This window comes from Gymnodraco acuticeps, unplaced genomic scaffold, assembly GCF_902827175.1.
Source record: "Gymnodraco acuticeps unplaced genomic scaffold, fGymAcu1.1, whole genome shotgun sequence".
NCBI lineage: Eukaryota > Metazoa > Chordata > Actinopteri > Perciformes > Bathydraconidae > Gymnodraco > Gymnodraco acuticeps.
In genome coordinates this window covers 5,674,427-5,697,374 of record NW_022992250.1, presented here as the reverse complement: position 1 = coordinate 5,697,374, position 22,948 = coordinate 5,674,427, and the positions used below count along the sequence as shown (strand labels likewise).

Sequence of the window (22,948 nt, the reverse complement as noted above, 5' to 3'; positions counted from 1 at the left end):
GCATTCAATTTCTTTCCTTAATTAGAATGTGTATATTAACAACAAATGTTGCTTAAATTGTCCTTAGTGAATTATTATAAATTATGTTGGATTAAAAATACTGCTGCATTTTACTGTTGTAAAGATTTACAGGGCTATTTGATGCTGTCTATGAAACACATCATGTTTTGCAAATACTTTTACATTTTCCAATCCTGTGTCAACGCTGCGTTATAAAACCATGTTGTTGCAGTAACATTACGTGAAGTACGTCCCTCAATTGTCTGCTGCGGAATTACTATGCCTGGCTGTGATTGGTCGAAATAAGCCACTTTCGGATCACGTGATATTTCCGTATAAGCGCCCGTTTATTGGAGAATGGATCTGCATCGTCATGACAATGATAAAGCCATCTTTTGTACACTATCACATATAAAGCTTATTTAGCCACAAAGAGAAATGTACACTGTCTGATTCTAAACAAACTATTGGTGTAAAGGAAAGATAAAACCTATTCGGAGCTAACGTTGACCCTGATGTGTTAACTGTCACTGCTCCGTATCCGCTCCTCGCCTCCTCTCCTCCCGGGTATCTCAGCTCCGGAGTCGCTATGGACGGCCCTCTGCTCCCGCTGATCCTCGTCCTGCTGTCCGCCTGCTCGGCTGTCGGAGACCCGGCGGGATCCGACCATGTGGACGGAGCTCCGCCTTCTAAAATAGGCAAGAAAGTAATGTGTTAAACATCATAGCATCCGTTGAATTGAGCTAATGTTAGCTGCATTGGGAGGGTTACATGCTAGTCTAAACGAGATATATGAATCGTACGGTTATTAGATATACATGCGTACAATAAAGTTAGTGTAGCTACATCTGTAGGTAGCTTGGTAGATCATGTTTGATCCTACAGCTATATTAACATTTCAATGACAAACAAGTTGTTTAACATACATAAACAGACAATGCCAGATCCAGTTATGAAAAAGAGGCTTTGTTTAGTCAACATAAAATAAAAATCTGTCATGAAGATACATCACATCAAAATGTGCTTTAAAGACTGTTAAGACTAAGTTAGAGAAAGATGAACCTTATGAGTTCAAGCCCCCCCCTACTTCCTCTCGTAATTACACAACCCCTTCTTCACCTGCCATCATCACAGTTCACCAAAACATACCTATCAATGGAGGGTGCTACTTGGCTGGAAATAAAGGTTTTTTTTTATAGGCAATGGCATCAAATCCTCTTGGTTTGCACTGTAAACATTTGTTTGCAACTGCTTAGAGTTTTAGGAAAAAAGTTTATATTGCACCTAAAGTCAGGTCAAGTCTCAAAGTAACCAAGCGTAGCCATAACTTTAAAGGAAAGGCAACACCTGTAATGTATGAGCAGTTGCAACATGAATTGGGACTTTAAAGTATTTATACAATTTAGTTGTATTGTCCCATCAGCAGTTTAAATACAAATATCCTATTTGTACAATGATATACAACAGAAAAAAGCGACTCTCATATTAGAGAGAATTTTTTTGTAAACAAATATCAAAATAGTTAAAGATTAGTTTTATTTGTCATTGATTATTAAATGAATAATTATTTAATTGTTTAAGCAAAATAGGAATAAAAAGTAAATATAAAAAAAGGAAGAACAATAATTTGGTCCAATGAAAGTCTATTCCCTGCATCAGTAACGCCAGCATGAAGGAGAATACTCCTGATTTCTGTCAAATCATTTTAAGGTCCTTGTAAACCCTGCACTGGAATTTTCCAGTGGGAGAAATACTCAGAAGAACCAGCTGATCTGTCTACTTGCCAATAAAACATTACGCCATCACTGCATCAAACACCCTATTGTTTCTCATGTACTCTCCTCATTCCAGCAGAAAGACATCATGAACAATAAAAGTTGCTAAAAACCCTCAATAGTGATTAGTTTATTTTATCATTCATTTGAGACACATGTGTTATCATGCCTTTGAACAGCCTAATGCCATGCACTCATACAATTAATTCAGGTATTATCAGTTCAATAGTTGTATGACACACTTTAATTCTACATTTCTTCTCTGCTGTTGGCTCTGATCCTCCAGCGGTGGTCGGGGCGGGGATAGGCGGCAGTGCCACAGCACATTTCCTGCGGCAGCACTTTGGCCCTGAGGTCCAGGTGGACGTGTTCGAGAAGGGAGAGGTCGGAGGTCGTCTCGCCACCGTAACCGTCAATTACAACGACTACGAGTCTGGAGGATCCATCATTCACTCCCTCAACCTCCATATGCAGGAGTTTGTCAAACAGCTAGGTTTGTACACACACACATTCAGCTTCATTGACCCACAGACAAGGACACACGCATACAAGTTTTAGGACGAGAGGTGTATGTGACTCTGTGGCATTAATTAATTAATTATTTTTAACAAAGGATGCATTGTTGCATAATAAATAGTCAAATGGAGCTAAAATAAGACCTAAAATATGTGTGAAGAAAATGTGTTTCCTAGTCAAAAAACACTTTCTTAGAAGACAGTCCTTTCTAATAGTGATTAAAGGTGGGGTAGGTCATTTTGGAGAAACCAGCTCGAGTGCGCTAGAATTTGAAAATACACAGCCGGGAGAAATCTGCTTCTTACAGAGCCCCTCCTCCAACACACGAATGCACATGACCAATGAGGGCACGAGATAAGTTTGTGCACAGATGGAAGGCTGACAGGCAGGCATCGTGCTTTTTACGGCTTCCACAGATGACATTTTTGTATGGATTTTTTGTCAAAGCACTTAAGATATTCATTGCTATCGGGATGTTAAGAGCATTCCATGGAATATAACAAAAAGTGTATCTCGAGCCGGTTTCTCAAATGTACCTACCCCACTCTTAAGATAAGTGTTTAGCTTGATCAGATTATTTTGTGCCTCCAGCAGATGTAAACTGAGCAGGAAGAGCGACCATTAGACCAGAAGGGTTTATGGTTTGAGTTTAATAAGCAGCTTGTTAACAGTCATCCAGTTATGCCTTGAAATGATATACAAGCCACATGACTGTTTTCATCTTGCTGCAGTTTATGTAGATAAGTCAAATCCCTGTTTATCAAATACAAAGGGAGACATTTTGACATTTAATATGAAATGTCCTTTGTTTCCAAACACTCTTTATTAAATTCCTCCCTGTGTGTTACTGTTTTTGCCCTTTATGTACTCCCCTCTCCACCCCTCAAGGTTTAAAGTATCGCCGCAACGTGGCGGGAAAGACGGCGGTGTTTAACGGCGAGGAGATGATCCTGGAGGAGACCGATTGGTACCTGCTGGACCTGTTCCGGCTGTGGTGGCGCTACGGCATCAGTTTCATACGCCTTCAGATGTGGGTGGAGGAAATTATGGAGAAATTTATGAGGTGAGGCTGACATATTAATGCCCTGCTTGCTTGACAGGATGTAGCTGTGGTGCAGCTGAACCCTGATGTGTGCTCATGGGTCAGACCTGTTGTTGTAGATATCCGTCATGTGTCTGAAGGTACACTTTAGCTTACATAAACCTGCACCTGAATGATCTGCCTAGACTGCTTCATATTTTCTGCTACATGTTTCTGGAGTCCAGAATAACATGGAGCTGATTGTTTGATGATGCCAAGCAAATGTACAGTATGTAAAACTATTTAAAACGTTGTCATTGCCACCCTTGTTTTCACTCTATCTAGGGCTGCGACTAATTATTAGTTTTTCTAATTGATTCATTATAAGCTTTTCTAGATGAATTGATCATTTGGTCTACATTGTCAAAGAGATGTGAGAATGACACTCCAAAATCATCAAAATCCAATGTGATGTCTTAAAATGTCTTGTTCTTTTTCCACAAACCCCTGAAAAATATTTTTTTAAATAAGCTTTTTAATAGAGAAAGCTAACACAGCATGTTTTGACATGTTTGCATGAATACTTTTTTCTTTGACATTCAATTAATCATAAAAAAACAGTTGCCGACTATTTTTTCTGTACATTCAGTAACTGAGGAATCCTCTAATTGTTGCTTTACACTAACAGAATAATAGATATAACAGATAATGATAAATAACAATAACTTCACATGTAGAATGAATGCACAACATCCCAACAATGTAAAATATGGTTATGATCAAATATTTTGCTGCAGCTCTGTCATTTTGGGTAAACTAGGAACAGATTTGCATTTCAATTCTCCAACATCACACTTCAATGATCTCTACTTCACTTTGTCACTCTGCATCTCTCTCTTAATGAAGAACTGTGACCCAGACTGCACCTCCATCTGTCCGTCTCTCCGCCTTTTTGTTTCGCACACATTGAAGGGTGTGATAATCCAAAACTACAGAGAGGAATGAGGACATCTGTCTACTGATTTAGCAGTTGTCTATTATTATTATTGATCACTTACCATTTGTTGTGGATCCTACAGGATCTACAAGTACCAGGCCCACGGCTACGCCTTCAGCTCTGTGGAGGAACTGCTGGACTCTCTCGGGGGGAGTGGCTTCATCAACATGACCCGAAGGCCGCTCTCTGATTCGCTGCTGGAGCTGGGTGTGTCGCAGCGCTTCATCGACGAGGTCATCGAGCCCGTCATGAGGGTCAACTACGGACAGAACGTCAGCATCCCCGCCTTTGTAGGTCAGATGAGTGTGAGGAAATGAGCAGCAGGGGAAGAGGAGGGAGGGTGAGAGAGACAGGGAAGAGGAACGGCCCGTCCACACAGCGGCTTTGGAAAAAGCTTGCCGGCGGGCGTGTCTGAAGCTCGACCAACAACCAATCACATGAATCTCCCGCCCCTGACACACAAGCAGCGGTTTGATTGTCTAGAGCTTGTACTGGCTGACGCTTCCACCGAAAGCTTCAGAAGCTTCAAAAGTTGAACATTGCTCAACTTTTGCAGCCTGAAACGCCAGGAAAGCTCCGCTCTGCATCCCACAATACAGTTCGGCGAAAAGTGACGTCACCCCATTCAAAGTGAATGGGCAGCTTCTTCCAACGCCACTGTGTGGACAGGCCGGAAGGCTGCAGAAATTAGGACTGATGTAGGTCAGAAGAGAGAAAAGGACAAAAAGAAAAGACATTGGAGTTGAGAATAGAAAGAGAAGGAAGGTGAGAGGAAAGGGTGGCCTGGTCGAGCGAGAGAACAGGAAAATGTGTGGGGAGCTGATAATTGGTTTATAGCACTTGGCATTGTCTGTGTTAGTGGGTGAGCATGTGTGTAATATGTGTGTGTGTTAAAGGCGCTGTGTCTCTGGCTGGTGCCCAGAACAACCTGTGGGCGGTGGAAGGAGGCAACAAGCTGGTGTGTTCTGGCCTGCTAAAGATGGCCAACGCTAACCTTCTGCAGGCACAAGTCAACTCCATCTCACCCCTCTACTCAGGTACTTCAACCCTGAGAGTACCAAGATTCAGATTCATTTAATTCAGTTTTCCAAGATTTTTAAACGTGTTTCCTGTTGTTGTTTTTTCAATACAGCATTTTAATTATTAACCTTGTCTGAAACTATGCATCTTCGATCCATGAATTTGAGAGAATTGTGCCTGGAAAATCTCTTAAATTAAACAAGTAATAAGGATTACTGGATACTGGCTTTAAGCAGAATATTATGCTTTTGCGAAGCAGAAACTTCACACTCGTGCTAGATGCTATGTTCCTTCATTGTGTTTCCAAAATATATCTTTGGAAACTCAACGCAGATAAAGACAGCATGGTCAAAACACCATTAAAAATGACCTAGGCCAGAATGTCAAAACGACATTAAAAATATTATTCAGGCCGAAACTTCAATAAAAATGATCTAAATTGACATGTCAAACAAATATGATTGAGGGAGGGTGAAAGAAATAATGGTGTCTTACGTAATGGAGAAAGTCAAGATCAAAAAAAGGAGAGCCTGAGACTCCCCTAGTACCTGAGATCATCCGATACTCCACTAATTAGACTATTACTGGGATGAAAGAGAAGTAGGCTACATACACACAGACATTAAAGGTAGTCACTTCATGAACTGACTCGTGTTTGCTGTACTTTGTTGAATCTTCAGTAAACTCTATTCAATTGGAACTCTTTTGAATTTTTGGGAAAGTTAAATAAGTTCTAACATAGTGTTGTGAAGATCTCGAAAGACATCCGGCGCAAAGGTTTCTCCATGACAACATCTGATGTTGAAACTGAACTACTATATACCTAATGTAGAAATCTTACATATTGAAAAGAAAGCACAAAAATATTTTATTTTGAAAACCATCTACAGAATCTGAATTTATATATATCGCTTATATCAATCAATCAATCAATGTTTATTTATATAGCCCAATATCACAAATGTTACATTATTACTAGGGCTGTCAAGTTAACGCGTTATTAACGTGTTACTAACGCGTTCATAACGCGTTAACGCATAAAAAAAATAACGCCACAAATTATTTTAATGCGATTAACGCATGTGTATTTTTTTTCCTCGGCCGCCCCGTAGTTTCAGAGCGCATCGAGTTTAAAATACCATCTACAAGCTGATGGTGACAGCCCCGCTCCTGCCGCCCGCTTGTGGCAGACCACACTTCCACGCTCACCGGCAGGCACCGACTGGCTGTTGGGAGGACCGGGAGGGTGTGTGTATGTGTGGCCCGAGCGAGCGAGAGAGAGACCTTACGTGCATTGTTGTTGTTAGCATCTGGTGCTAGCTAGCTGCGCTAACGGATCTAAGGAGCTGTTTAAATGAAAACAGAGGAGCGACATTTCGCCACAACTGCGCCGAGCACTTGACTTTATGCAGGAAGCCAGACAGTGGGACATTGCACGAACAGTCAGCACACTCAGCACGGATAGTGCGCAACATGATTGCAGCGTCCAGGCAGCTCCCGTTCGAGCATATGCCTTGAGTTGCACATAGCTCCAACGATCCATCACACACACACACACACACACACACACACACACCACACACACACACACACACACACACACACACACACACACACACACACACACACACACACCACACACACACACACACACACACACACACACACACACACACACACACACACACACACACACACACACACACACACACACACACACACACACACACACACACGAGAGAGGTTCCAGGTTGAATTGAGGTGAATATTTGTAATGTTCAGAAGTTGTTGTGTTTAATATTCATGAGAATATTTGTCATTGTTCAAATGATAATAAACATTAGCATAAAGCATATTTGTCCACTCATATGTTGATAAGAGTATTAAAAACTTGAAAAATATTCCTCTAAGGTACATTTAGAACAGATCAAAAATGTGCGATTAATTTGCGATTAATCGCGATTAACTATTTTAATCGACTGATAGCCCTAATTATTACATGTCTCAGTGGACTTCACAGTTTGTACAGAATATCAGTATGACAATACGACACCCTCTGTCCTTAGACCCTCACATCGTACAAGGAAAAACTTCCAGAGAAAACCCACAGTTTAAAGGGAAAAATGGGAGAAACCTCAGGGAGAGCAACAGAGGAGGGATCCCTCTCCCAGGACGGACAGACGTGCAATAGATGCCGTGTGTAAATTGAAAAGATAATACATTTGCAACATAGGTAGTCCAAATGTTTGGAAATGCATGTGTGTATAATAGGAAGATGAATCCACGAGGATATCCATCCAGGACTTATGATCCAGGACCACAGCCACGACTCAAGATCCAGGGCTCGCGATGCAGGACAGAGGAGCGCAGGATCATCCATGACTCCGGATCCCAGCGTATATAGATACCAAAAAGAAAGACATTTGGGGAAGCTGGGTTAATCGGAACATGAGAGTACACAGGTATAGACAGAGAGAAGGAAGAAGTAAGATGTCCCCCGACAAACTAAGCCTATATCAGCAAAACTAGGGGCTGAATCTAATCAGCCCTAATACTTACACATATACTTAACACTTATAGCTCGCTCTTTCAAATTTCCAGACGTAACTTTGGTCCTTTCAATAGAAATTAATATTCATTATTGCAGTATCTAAACTCTTGTTTTTGGCTCAGATATTGGCCGGAGGTTTTTATCGCTATATTTTCCAGTAGATACCACTGATGAATTAGTATTCAAATCATCAGTAGAGTGTTAATGTGTGTATTTCCCAACAGGAGAGGCTCCTCAGTACCAGCTGAGCTTCACCACAGCGTCAGAGACGAAGTCGGAGCTGTACGACATCGTGGTGTTAGCGACTCCACTGCAGGCCAGCGTCAGATCCGGAGTCCAGTTCCAGGGTTTCACCCCTCCCTTCGACGAGCTCCCTGGTAACTACCACAGCACTGTAGCAACCATCGTCCATGGTTACCTTAATACCTCTTTCTTTGGTTTCCCGGACCCTCGCCTCTTCCCCTTCGCCAGCGTCTTGACAACCGAGACGCTGGATGTGTTTTTCAACAGCGTGGCGAGTGTTTGTCCGGTCAACATCTCCACGGGCTTCAGGCGTAAACAGCCACAGGAGGCCGGAGTCTATAAAGTGTTTTCTCCACAACCTCTGGTGAAGGCTCAGCTGAAAACATTGTTCAGGTCAGACACTTTCCCTCCTGGTGAGAAATAATCGTATTAACTCGAGCTGTAACCAACTTTATTACATCATTTTATTGGTTCCTATCCTACGGTCATTGAGGTTGGCATTAAAGGTCCCCTATTATGCAAAATGCACTTTTTGATGTCTTTCATACATAAATGTGTCCCCGTTGTGTAAGGAGACTCACAAAGTGTCAGAAAATAAAACCCTTTCTCTTTTCCACCGTACCCAAATCTCTAAAAACGGGGGTACAACGGAGCTGATCCTGATTTACTGCCAATATGACGTAATATCGGAAATGTGGGCTGGCTTTACATCCACGGCACTATCAGAAACGTTGCTGTATCAGAAACAATGCGCGACCTAATAGACGTAATATGGTCTTTGTTTACATAAGCAAGTATCGCTAACACTCAGAGCTAACGCTGTGTACTAGTGAGAGTATGTGTAAAAGAAAAATATATATAAAAAGGTACTCACCTTGTGGTGAACCAGCAAGAGAAAAATTATTTGAGCTCCATAGTGTTTCAGAAATAATCCTTGATGTGGTTTGGAACATGATATGGCGTTTAATCATGGCAGCATTTACCTGAGTATCTGTTTCTCTGTGCAGCTCTTCTGCATGTGCACTCCAAAGGGGGCGTGGCTACTGACCCAGAATCAGAACTTTAGTTACAGGGCTGAAATAGAGGGGTATGGCTACAAAGGGTGATCTGTTTGATATTTTGAGCAAAACACTTCAGAGACATGCTTTGTATAGATATGGCCCTATAATATATTGTTCATATATAGCATAATAGGTGAGCTTTAACATCTTTACTTGTACTCCTCCACCTCAGGTCGTACTATTCGGTGCAGGTGACCGAATGGCAGGCCTACCCTTGTTACGGCAGCAGTCAGGGACTCCCCCCTGTGGAGCTCCACCCAAATCTCTACTACCTCAATGGCATCGAGTTGGCCGGGTAGCGCCATGGAGATGAGCTCAGTGGCGGCCAAAAACATCGCCCTGCTGGCCTACCACCGCTGGAACAGACAGACGGACATGGTGGACCAGAAAGATCTGATGCACAGGGTCAAGACTGAACTATGACCGGGTAAACTGGAAGCATTGTAGCATCACAAAGCTGGTGTGCTGGAAAATGTCTGTGTTAAGGTACAACATTTTATATTTGAATCGTGATATGTCTCAAGTAACGAAATGTACTTCCGAGTTATTTATTACTGAACACATCTTATACACTGAATATATGATAGTAGGTTGATTATAATGTTGCACTGCCTTATCTTAAATAAATGTAACCATGCAACAAAGAAGCTAGTAAATATCAAAATAGGGCTGTACAATATTTCAGCATCCAGCGCATGTGCGATATTCACATAAAATAAAGTAAGTAAAGCAAATTAACTCCAACACGTCATGCTAAAATATGTTTTTAGGTCAAATTAAAGGAAAACATTTCAATGACTGGACAACAGGAGAAGTCTGTTTGATATAACATAATTTACTCTTAATATTGAGTGACATGCACGCTCACATTAATATTTGTTCCCTTTATCAAACAACCAAAGTGGGCCCCGCTAGTCTCTTACCACAACCCCAAATATAATTGAAGAACAGGTCAAAGACAAATGCATCTTTGGTATAGTATGGAAATACTTTGGCTTAAAAAAGGATGATGCACAAAAACGGTGTAAAAAGTCCTCTATTTTTTCTTTATGATATTGCAGAAATGTCAACATTTTCCAATACTGTGCAGCCCGTTATGAAGGTCAAATGAAGTCTAGCATTCTAATCACATCCCAACTATTTTGCTGATTGCTTCATTGTCTTTGCCAAAGAGACATTGCAGACATTTTGCCGGATTGGTTGAGGATTGATTGCTAATGCTAATTGGCATGGATACTTTTCTTTGGCAAGACGTATAGAAACAAAGCAACCATTGAAAACACCAGCTAATATGTATCTCTGTGGGACTGTTGCGTATGGGATGGATCGCTTATGCGACTGTCTTGTGGCACAAAAACCAGCCCTCTGTCATATAATCAAATAACATCAGCGCTGCTTTTACTGTATACGTTGAAGGACTGTTTGTGGACACCGAGGACTCATCTAGTAATGTCAGTAGGATGTTGGTAAATAATTAAAACTGATTCAGTGACTCATGGTCGTGGCCACTGGCGCTATGCTCTATTGCCTCTTTCATCAGATGATTTCATTATCTCTACTTCCTGCTGCTTTTGTTGCGTAATCCAGCGGAAAGAATTTTTTCGGGAACAGAGCCAACGAGCTTTCACACTGGAACAGATGAAAGCAGAGGACAGATCTGTGGAGCTGCTGCCTGATTACATGTTTTTTTTTTTTTTTAAACCATTTTGACTTTCCCTAAAGCTTTATTGAAATTCTGCATTTTAAATAAGTGTAAAACTGATGACTCATGAAGTTGGACATTTGCTTCTGGAAATGCTAAAAATGATGGTGTGGTGGTGATGAGAAAATTGTTGATTATCCACATGAGGCTACATTTAAATTTAATTTATAATGATGGATTCGGACGGAAGTGGATTTCTAAAAACAACACTTTAATCTTGTGGAATTCAAAACGCCACGTTGGCGCCAGAAAGATGGTGGTGCAGCTGAACGGAGGATTGTTTATCTTTTTCAAAATGAAAGGTCTTTATTAGCAGCAGCTTCTGTAGAACAGTCATAAATGTCTGGCAGAAGTACCTTTTTAAGATATGCTGTAAAATAAACAGGATGCACGTATTATCAAAGCATCTTTTGGACTGACAAAACGATTTGAATTCAAGGTCAACTTTGTATATATATCAACAGCATCTTCAGGAACTTAAAAACGAAGTGGTCTCCAAGCATTTTTGGAGGTTGTGATGATGAAAATTTAAGACAAAGAGAGAAGAGAAACCTTGGATTGAGATTATTTTGTCAAACAACACAAACTGTTCACACCCTAACGCTGCTTCTCTATGAGCGTAGCTTTCTGCTCTGTACTGCACATATCAACCCATTGTATCTTCCTGATGAACAGAACCATGCAGCTGTTATAATGAATAATGTGCACTCTTCTGACTGTTGATCAAATTAAAGTATTGGACCGTACATATTTCCCATATATTTTTCTGGTATACTGTCCATATTCATGTTTTATTTTCTGTCTATTAATAATTGAACGGAGGAAAGAACGACCTCTGAGCACTGAACAAAATCTATTATCTCGCTTGAATTCACTCTGTCAACGTTTGATTTATTCTACTGGAATGGGAGGAAAAGGAAGTGATATGTCACTGACAGGACGTCTACTGTTGGGGGGGAAACTGCCTGTAAACTCCTGCCACATTATTTCCACTGGAGAGTTAGAACATGTTAGTTCTTTGATTAATACATCTGTTTCTTGTAGCTTAATGGACAGCATTCTGCAGCTCTTTCACTGCGATGGACCTTTTCATACTGGGTTCAAATTATGAGATCCTGAATCTGCATAATTCAGTTATTTATTTTGGTTTTTATGAGCTGAAATCAGACCGTGAAGCTCCACCTTTTGATTTTACACAGATTTCTGCTTATTGTGAAGAAATATCAATGTATCTATGCTTTAAAGGCTCTGAAATATAGTCCGTATTTTCCTGCATTGATGCACTGTGTTCATATTTAAGAATGTAAAACTTAAAAGATATTGGCAACCATGGAGAGGTCTACAACAAAGCCCATCGTCTTCTCCACAGCAGTCTGTTTTCTGTCATGCAGTGAATAATGGGCTCTGTGTCACAGCCTGCTTTGGCTTCCCAGCAACAAGAGCACAATCGCGATGTTGATCAAATAATCAGAAGGGAACATTTGAAACAAAGTGTCCCGAGACTCAAACATATGCTTACATTCAGCTAAATTAGGCACTTAAAATCCTCTTCTGTATGTTGTTAATGAGCTAGAAACTGTTGGGATATTTTACTGAAATAAAAGTAGCATTGCCACAGTTTAAAAATACTCTCATAAACAATTAGTTACATAGCCCTGAGAGGCAAGTTAACAAAAACCTTCTGGTGGATTTCTGTACTTTTTGTATGACTGAAGAACAAGGAAAGAAAAGGTTTGCCAAGTCCTTTTTAATTAATATGTGAAAAACCGTGAAAACACATAAAGAAGAAAGCTTGGAGAAATCAAAATCACCAACATGGGATATAGTTCAATTCTGCCACATGTTGACAAAATAAGTATTACACACAGAATATCTGTAATGTCTGTTAAATCAGGGGTTCCCAACCTTTATTGTGCCAAGGACCGGCAGATACATTAACCCTTGTGTGGTGTTCGGGTCAAATTGACCCGATTTCCATTGTCAATGAATAAAAAAAAATATAAGGATATTTTCGTTCAACCTGAAACTCAATGGCCGGGGCTTACTTATTGTGAAGGACATGTGGAATTGTTTTTATTTTTTTCCACTTATGAAAAAATGCCCACCCGCATTTATGTCCTTCATAAGAGTTCGGGTCAATCTGACCCGGATACAATACCAGGACAGACAGACAGAGAAAAACACACAAACACACAAACTAAAGACACACACACACACACACACACACACACACACACACACACACACACACACACACACACACACACACACACACACACACACACACACACACACACACACACACACACACACACACAATTGTATGCATAGAGAAGCTTTTTGATCCTGTTTTCCCTTGATCTTTACCCTTTGTAGTGTGTACACAAAACTATCCTACATTATAAACATTTTAGATCTTCCAGAAATGTATAAACATTTTACATTTTCTCGCACTGTCCCCCCTCGCACCTGCATGCCGGAGGAGGGACTAAACAGAGACATAACCTCAGTGTAGTAACAGTGTATAGTGCATAACTACAATTATCTACCAACAAAATGGCCAAAAGATATTCTGCTCAGAGCCTTGGAGCTAATAATGGATGAGAGTGAGTGGAAAGCATTAGAAGAACACGGTGAAGTGGAACAGGAAGACATTTCTGAAGATGAGGATAATGTGGAGGTAAACTCAGAATTTGACAGCAAATTGGAAGATGAACTTGACTCAGAGCCAGCTGCTGGAAGACCCCCACAGCCAGCCGCAAGAAGACCCCCACAGTCAGCTTCTGAAAGACCCCCACAGCCAGCTGTGAGGTCTGTGGACCCTCAAAGGACTCAAAGACACAGACTACATGCAGCAACTGCAACAAGTACATCTGTGCTATACACACGAAGAAGTTCTGTACATCATGTGTTTCCTAAACGGACTTGCCCATTGACTCACATGATGTTCTGCAGCGTCACTTCATCAATATATTTTTCGGATATACTGTATTTTATGAATAGTGACTGTTAATTGTTTTTATTTGCTTTGTGTTTATATCTGTTCTATGTAATTTATATGGATGTTTAATTCTCTCTATATTTCACAGACAAATACTTTTGGCTGTGTGGTTCTTGTGTTCCAATTGCTGCTAAATTGCTTTATTTCCTTCAGGGCTTTCATTATTATATGACAGATTAAAAATAATAAACATTAAGGAAAAAATGTTTCATTTACATTTTTTAACATAAATTACATTTTTATCACAAAAAACGATGGAAACTTCCATTGTTAAATTTGATCTAGCAAAGAGTATTTTCAAAAACTAATCATATATTTCATTTATATTGTTGGGGAATGAGTTAAAGACAATATATATAAGGAATTGTGCATGTTGAATTCTGTATTTTTTTAAACACTGAAATATGTCCCGGGTCAATTTGACCCGAACATTACCAAAGGGTGCGAAATGTGAACATAACACAAAATCGCGGACCGGTTGTCAATTTTAACTGATTTTAATATTTACTCACCAGCAGGTAGCAACAGAGGCTAATTGTATGTAACAGCCTGAACAAATAATATAACAATATGCATCCAAAACATATTAACAACGTTTAAAAAAAAACGGTGTCGTTTTTATGGTTTTTCGGAAAAACGGAAAACCAAAAAAACCGACGTTATTCAGTTTTTAAACCAAAACGGGAAAACAGATAAATCAACGTTTTGGTTTTGTTTGTATGATTTACGGATAATCCAGTGATGGCAAAACTGGGGTTACGTAATGTAACCCAGTTTCTATGAGTATAGGCGCAGCCCTCTAAAACTATCGCTATTGGGTAATCCCATAGGGTAATCCCCACTGCACGTGTGCAGCATTGACAGATTTATTCCACGCCCATCTATGACGTGAGCCCCACCTCCAGGCTCACTTCCGTATAAATAGGAAGTAGGTTTTACAATCCACTCCAACAACTTTTCTTCAGCTATTCGCGGAACCAGTGGGGCCCGAACCTTAGAGGGCTGCGCCTATACCAACCCAGTCTCACAAAAAAACGTGTAATAACTACGTTGGTCTACAATGTAGGACGTAGTATTTCTACAAAAACGCCTCTGAAATTGTAAAATATCTACGTTTTTTTTCACCATTCATTCCAATGGTAGGCGTCTATGTCACGTGATCTTCACATTTCTCCCTGCAGAAAAAAAAAACATGGCCGAACTTCGTTTTATTCTCGGTGTAAAATGCCTATTTTAAAGTTAGTTTGGCCATTAAAATGCGTTTTGAAGTCATTTGATGTGAGAAATATGAGTTGTTATTTCAGATTATGTGTGCAGTGGGTGTACATGATCTTTAGTTTGCTAATTATTACGAAGATTACTTCAGGAAATTGTGTCTATACAACGTTTTCATTGTCACCAAGGTGGTTGCTAGGGATGCTGCTATCGATATTATTTCTGTTATGTTGTGTAACTGTTTAATGGTGTTATCTTTATTGCTACCCCCTTCCCCGTCAATGTATAGTGTTGGCGCAAACGTATTAGCATATATTTATATTTTGTATTAACAAAATCCGCATCTAAAATTGTGGCATAGATACGTTATTTTCCCCTGTGCAATTCTCCATTTACTCAACAATAACACATAATTATCCTTGTGTTTATTTATTTGTTTGATTAATAAACACAAGTTGGATTCCGTCAGGACCGAGGGTCGGAGCAGCTCATTTGCTTTACAGAATATTACACCCGGAAGTAAGTATTCTCTCCGCTTCGCTTGACAAACCCTGTGATAGTCCTCAAGCTCTGTGATTGGAGAGTGTGCCGAGCGTCGAACAGTACTTGAAATGGGATGGAACCACGGCAGACTGTCCAAAACTGGATTTGAACGGGTCCACCCCGTCCCCAGAACTACACATGCTGGCTATTGTGTTTCGCAACCGTTCGCAACATGTTCTATGGCACGTCTCTACTGGAAGTTGTAGTTTTAAAAGACGTTTTCGTATTTCCCATAATAAGAAGTGGCCAGTATTAAATTGTGTACATCCCTGGAGGTTTAGGGGATAGGAAACACTCAAATGTAAAACATATAATTAATAAATGGGTGAAAATTGCTTGTGCCCATAATGGGTAGCATTACCCACATGCCAGCTAAGCTCAGAAGAGCTTTATTTAACAGCTGGTCTTATGTCTGTGACCCCTCCTGTTGTTAATTGATAAGCCTGAAACATGCACTTGTCAAGGTTCAGAGGCACATTTTGAAAATATGGCAGTAGCCATCGATCATCTTAAGATAAGATATACTTTATTGATCCCAAGTTGGAAACATTTGCGTTACATCAGCATGTGTAACAGTTGTAAATATGCAGTTGTGTTTATTTGTAAATCATTTAGTATAATCACACAAATTCTGTGTTTTATATTTAATAATTCTGTGTTCTTTATTTATTGAATGTTCAATACCTGACAAGGCTGGAGATGAAAAACTTTGGTCGCAGGTTCCTCAACAGTGCATTACAAGACATCTATCAATATGTGTGTACCTCCACCATTAAACTGTCGTATTCTGCACATTTCTTATACTATCTACATACATCTTATATAAGAGTATAATGCATATGTATAATATCAGTTAAAAATAAGTGCTTCAACATAGTTAACATTGCTGGAGGTATACACAACGTTTTTCATTCATTGCATAACTACACCGTAGTTGTGTATATGATATGTCAATAAACCTTAGAAAATCTTGAAATCTTGAAAGGGATGTGCAAAATAGTCATTATATACAGTCTTTAATTAACTATTAGTAGAGAATAACGAGTAATGAATATACTTTATAGGGATCCTATTAATATCTAATAATAAAATAATGAAATTCAATATCATGCTTTAACCACTAGGTGTCCCTTTATATCAGCTGTGCACCTTTATGGTGTAAATACAGCCTATCTACCAATTGGATCAAATATAAAGTCAGCCGAATTAGTGTTGATACTGCAAGGAGACGTATTGTGTGAAAAGAAATGTAAGATGTTGTTTAATGGCTGATATATTTATGATCCATGTCACGTTTTCAGTGTTGGCGGCAGTTCCTCATGTTTGTCTAGAAGTCTTCTCATCAGGGCTCTATAAATAGAGAACTACCACAGATATGTAATAATAATAATAATTCCTTACATTTATTATAACGCTTTTCCAGATGCTCAAAGCGCTTTACAAATACACATTACACATATTTTTTATACATGCAATGGTCACTGTGGACAATACCCACAGGAGCAAGTTCAGGTGAAGTGTCTTGCCCAAGGACACAACGGCTTTACAGACGCAGCAGCGGCGGGTTTCACCCCTTGATCTGATGATCATTGCACAGTGCACTGCGCCACACCGTCCATCTTCACGCCTCGAGGTCATCGAGGCGCTTTTACAAGTACACATTGATATCATACATGTACTGTGGACATTACCCACAGGAGCAAATCCGGGTGAAGTGTCTTGCCCAAGGACACAACGGCCTGACGCAGTGGCGGCAGGAGCGGGTTTCGAACTGGAGTTCCCCAGCACCCCCCTTGATCTGATGATCAGATGCACAGACCACTGCGCCACCCGCCCATTAATGCAGCCAAACCGTGTATTACAATGCCGTTATGTGATGACCTCCAAAGAGAAACGCAAGCACACTCGGAATAAAGTGTTTTCGGTCTGTTTCCGGTATTTGTTCATGACGATGTGATGTGAGATGTGAGACTGGAATTGCACAGGGGAAATAACGTATTTATGCCACAATTTTAGATGCGGATTTTGTTATAATACGTTTGCGCTATGGACCAACACTATACATTGACGGGGAAGGGGGTAGCAATAAAGATTACACCATTAAACTGTTACACAACATAACAGAAATAATATCGATAGCAGCGTCCCTAGCAACCACCTTGGTAACAATGAAAACGTTGTATCGACACAATTTCCTGAAGTAATCTTCGTAATAACTAGCAAACTAAAGATCATGTGCATCAACTGCACACATAATCTGAAATAACAACTCATATTTCTCGCATCAAATGACATCAAAACGCATTTCATGAAGTGAAGGAGGTTTTCCAAAACAGCTGCGGGCAGCAGATACCGTGAGAGTCCTGTATGGAGTCAGATTTGGGTCAATATTCTTGCGCGTAAAACAAGCTACTCACGAGCGGAAAATGTGCTTTTACACGCGCATAAAATGACCCTCGCGCGCAGATTAAACCCCCGCGAGCGGCTCTGCGCTCGCTCGCGAGAGAGACAGCCCTCTTGCTTGCTCGCGGGAGTGTCAGCCTCGCGGAGTCTGTCTCCGCGCGCGTGAAAAGTTTCTGGCACTTTGGGGCGGAGCCACTGGACTTTGATTGACAGCTGCCAGGAATCCCGGGGTTGCCAGGTTTGATAAATGCCTGAACTGCCAAGAGCCGAGCAGTGACGGCAGCAAAATCTAGGAGCGTACAGCAGACAGTAGCTAGCAGTTTTCGACGGACACAGCCCACTGAAAAATATATTGTTTTATATTAAATTAATGTATATTACATTACATTACATTGCATTTAGCTGACGCTTGTATCCAAAGCGACTTACAATAAGTACATTCGACCAGGAAGACACAACCTTGAAGAAAACAGAATCATATATATATATATATTAGCTGTACACTTTACGAATATAATAGTTTTTTATGGACAACTTTACCATTCAATCTCGTCCAACTGATTTTGCTGCTGTCACTGCTCGGCTCTTGGTAGTTCAGGCATTTATCAAACCTGGCAACCCGGGTTTCCTGGCAGCTGTCAATCAAAGTCCAGTGGCTCCGCCCCAAAGTGCCTGAAACTTTGCACGCGGGCGTAGAGAGACTCCGCGAGGCTGACACTCCCGCGAGCAAGCAAGAGGGCTGTCTCTCTCGCGAGCGAGCGCAGACCCGCTCGCGGGCGCAGAGCCGCTCGCGGGGGTTTAATCTGCGCGCGAGGGTCATTTTATGCGCGTGTAAAAGCACATTTTCCGCTCGTGAGTAGCTTGTTTTACGCGCGAGAATATTGACCCAAATCTGACTCCATACAGTTCAGGCATTTATCAAACCTGGCAACCCCGGGTTTCCTGGCAGTTGTCAATCAAAGTCCAGTGGCTCCGCCCCAAAGTGCCAGAAACTTTTCACACGCGCGTAGACAGACTCCGCGAGGCTGACACTCCCGCGAGCAAGCAAGAGGGCTGTCTCTCTCGCGAGCGAGCGCAGAGCCGCTCGCGGGGGTTTAATCTGCGCGCGAGGGTCATTTTATGTGCGTGTAAAAGCACATTTTCCGCTCGTGAGTAGCTTGTTTTACGCGCGAGAATATTGACCCAAATCTGACTCCATAGTCCCGTACATGAATTCATAGATCAAGGCAGACTGGGTTACTCTCCTGTTTTGCCAATCCGGTGCTTAAACAAAGGCAAGGCAAGGCAAGTTTATTTATATAGCACTTTTCAACACAAGGCAATTCAAAGTGCTTTACAAAAAAATGAAAGACATTAAGAAAATGGCATTTAAAATCAGTCATTAAAAAGAAAAGCTAATAAAATAAACATATAGCTCTACACCCCTGGCCGACATGTCCTTAAAATGAAGTCCGGGTTTGAAATATATCTCACATAATGTATGCACTGCCATTTCCCCACATAAACATAACAGTCTGCAATTAAACGGTTGTCTGTGCGCTCCTCTTCCTACTTGGCGCACCGGTAACTTTCTCGTGAGCACAAGAGGCTGAGACCAGGCTGAGCCGCCGAATCCCTCGGAACATCATAAAAGCCATTTTCAACGGTTATCTGGTGAAAGATTAACTAGGCTACTGAATGAAATAATATGGCTGGTATAGTGCGAACATTAAACACTTGAAAAAAAAAAATATTATGATAAAATATTTTTATATATTTATAATTCTGAAAATATTACGATAAACTCACAGCTATTTCGCGGCCCGGCAGTAACACCTCTGCGGCCCGGTACCGGTCCGCGGACCGGGGGTTGGGAACCCCTGTGTTAAATAAACAACTTAATACATAATAAACAACATTTTAAACAAAACATATTTTCAATTAACCTTTACCATATGTTCATTGATTTACAATGGTACATAAACATGCATTGAAAAAGGCCCTATCATTTTACATATGAATTCATTGCGGCACGGCTTTATCTTTTAGAAATGTCCATATTTAATGGCATGTGTTGAAAGTGAAACTTAATTATTTTCAACCTTGAAATATTCTATCGTAATATTTTGCGTAAATATCACCTAAATACTGGGATTTTTAAAGGCACCAATATCATTTTTCTTGTAATTTGGTGTTTCTGGCAATTTTATACTTTATACAAAAATATAAGTCTTACAGCTGAGTTTGTGCTAAAAATGCACGCATGTGGAGTGAAGACATAAAAACAAACGTTAAATAATCCAGTCTCCAGAGGGTTAACGCTTACAATGAATGAAGATAATAATATTATGGTTTATTTGTATAGCACCAAATTACAACACTTAAACAAAAAATAATAACATAAGGTAGTGATTTAAAAAGAAAATACTTATGTAGTAAGCCAGAACACACTGATATGTGTTTTGCCCTGCAAGAACTAATTGTAAAATACGTCTTATTCCTGAAGAAGCTCACAAATTCTCCAAATCTCTCACACACTAACCAAAAACACACACACTCTCATCCCGTTCTCTACGATAGTGATCCTCTCACATGCTTCTCCAGCCTGGCAGAGCTCTCTGTTGTTGATCGATGCAGTGCAGGCCTGCAGAGCTGCACTTATAGAGAGGAAGATCCTCTCACTTTCTGTCAGCTGCAGGATGGAGGTCGGAGGTCAGATATTTCCTCCTGCATCTTGTGATGTTATTTTGTCCGTTGCTGTGGCTGTTTTGTATGACTTAAGGCAGCTGAGTCACACTGAAAATAGTGATGTCTCTTTCTCTGTGACCTTTTCTCCCTCTAAAAACGAAACGTTCTTTGTTTTTAGAATGTATGCTATTTGTTTGTCTTTTTTATCACATGTGGATGACTGAGTCATAATGTTTCTCTTTCCACTGAAGAAGGGCGGCACCGCCTGGAAAAGCTAAATTATTTACTTTGAATAGAGATCAAAGGAGATTTGTACCATGTTCATCAGTTTATGGGAATCAGGCAGTTGTTTTAACTTATTTTTTCCACTGGTGCGACTGAATGCTATTTAGAAATAATCAATGAATGCAACCTTCATTTTTTTGGTGGGGGGGCTCTGATTTATTGCCAAGTAGTTTTTCACTTACAAGGGATTTGTTATTCTGAATAAGGTAGACATAGTAAGAGGAAAAGAAATAATTCAAGACACATAAAGAACAGAAGAAAATGAGAAAGGAAAAAATATGTCGGAATTTAAATGAAAGCTAGCTGCAGACTGAAACTACAATATAAAGCTGCTATACATAAAATATGTATAGAAATGCTAAATATTTAGCTGAATTCAAACAAAAGAGCTGTGCATTTTTATTTGGAATGGTATCTATGTGTAAAAGTTTGCAAAACTGTCCAAGGAATGGGAGAACGTTCACATATGAGGTAGAAATATGCACAGAAATATAGTAAAGAGATCAATGTTAAGCATATAGAAAGTAAACTAAGTCTCCGTTTACATTCAGCGTTACTCACCTAAATGCAGTTTTTGAATCCTTGGGGCCTGACAGACCTGCTGAGTAAATTCCCCTCTTTTTTTGTGAATCACAATATTTTAATGTTTTTCTTTTTCGAAGAGGACAGACAACCCATCAGATACATCATGTGGCAGCATAAGAGAGACAGGACACATGCAATACATCCAAGAATACACAATTATACATATGAGCAGTGGAAAAGACTTACAAAGTATTATCCTGGTTGGTAAACACAGCATGTAGAGAACACACTTAACTGGTGGATGAAAAGGTAGTTGAGTGTCACAAGCAGGTGTAAGTGATTCCTGGGGATCTGAGCCAAATGTTGTCAAATACGCAGAGGTTCCAGGATCCTTTAAAGAAGACCTCTTAGCTCTATACTTCCTCACCTGGTTGGTCTAAAAGAACCACACCTGACGTGTGGTGTAATCGCCTACCACTCTGAATGATCTCTCTCCTCAGCTTTAGGGATGTCTGCCTGCCCTACGCTGCAAGGAGGACTTTTAGAGGGAGACAATCACCTAAAATAGGCTTGGGCAGAATGGGATGTCTGGTTTAAGGATCAGTTTGATAATCTAATGCGGGACCACAACATACGCAGGAGTGGACCAAAGCTCTCCCTAATGTAATCTTGAGTGAGACCAGTATACCTTGTGTATTATTTGAACTGCACTGACCTTGTTTCTTCAGTCCGTACATTTAATAACATTAAAACAATATAATAAATTCAACTAGTGCAATAAGCTTCAGGCTACACATTTTTGATCAGTCTACTTTGTTGTCTTGCTATTTAAAAAAAAAAGTTGTATTGTTGTTTATTCTTGCTCGATTGCCACCTTTAAATCCGTGGAAGTTTGTTAAACTGTCGGCATACATGTTTATATTGTCACCCACATGCATGTGTGTCCTTTTGCATGATAACAGACAAAAGGCTGCTCAAAACTCACAGAAACACTTGCACCAGGGTACTACTAGAGGTCAGAAGCTCCCTACCTTTAAATTGGAAACAGACAACTTTCCCCCCTGAGCTGAGCTGTCTCGATGACAACCAGATCCTTTTTTGTTTTGCTGGATGATGAGAGAAATCTTAGTGAAAGTGAGTCTTATAGGGAATTTTAACACATAAAGTAATATTATTCTATAGCCATCACAGCAATACATTTCCTAATTGCCACTTTAATGCAATACAGGTTATCAAATAGTGAATTTAAACTTTCCCTCCACAAGTACATGTTGTACTCCTGGCAGATGATGGCAGAAATGCTTTGACACAGACTTTAATTAAAATAATTCAATAGCAAACTAAACAAAATAAAGATTGTTTTAATCAAAATGATGTTAAGTAGATGTGGGGACCTGCACTTTAGTATTACTTTCATTACAGC

At 40.2% G+C, this 22,948-nt stretch overlaps 1 protein-coding gene across 1 annotated transcript; it reads left to right on the top strand.

The window, feature by feature from the left end:
* Window positions 1-60: 60 nt before the first annotated feature.
* LOC117540116 (prenylcysteine oxidase-like) lies at window positions 61-11,645 on the top strand. The gene is given in 8 exon segments (XM_034206622.1): window positions 61-698; window positions 2,062-2,268; window positions 3,180-3,354; window positions 4,392-4,603; window positions 5,206-5,346; window positions 8,105-8,516; window positions 9,357-9,471; window positions 9,473-11,645. Coding segments are annotated over 8 exon segments (1,506 nt in total). The 5' UTR covers window positions 61-589; the 3' UTR covers window positions 9,608-11,645.
* Window positions 11,646-22,948: the final 11,303 nt, after the last annotated feature.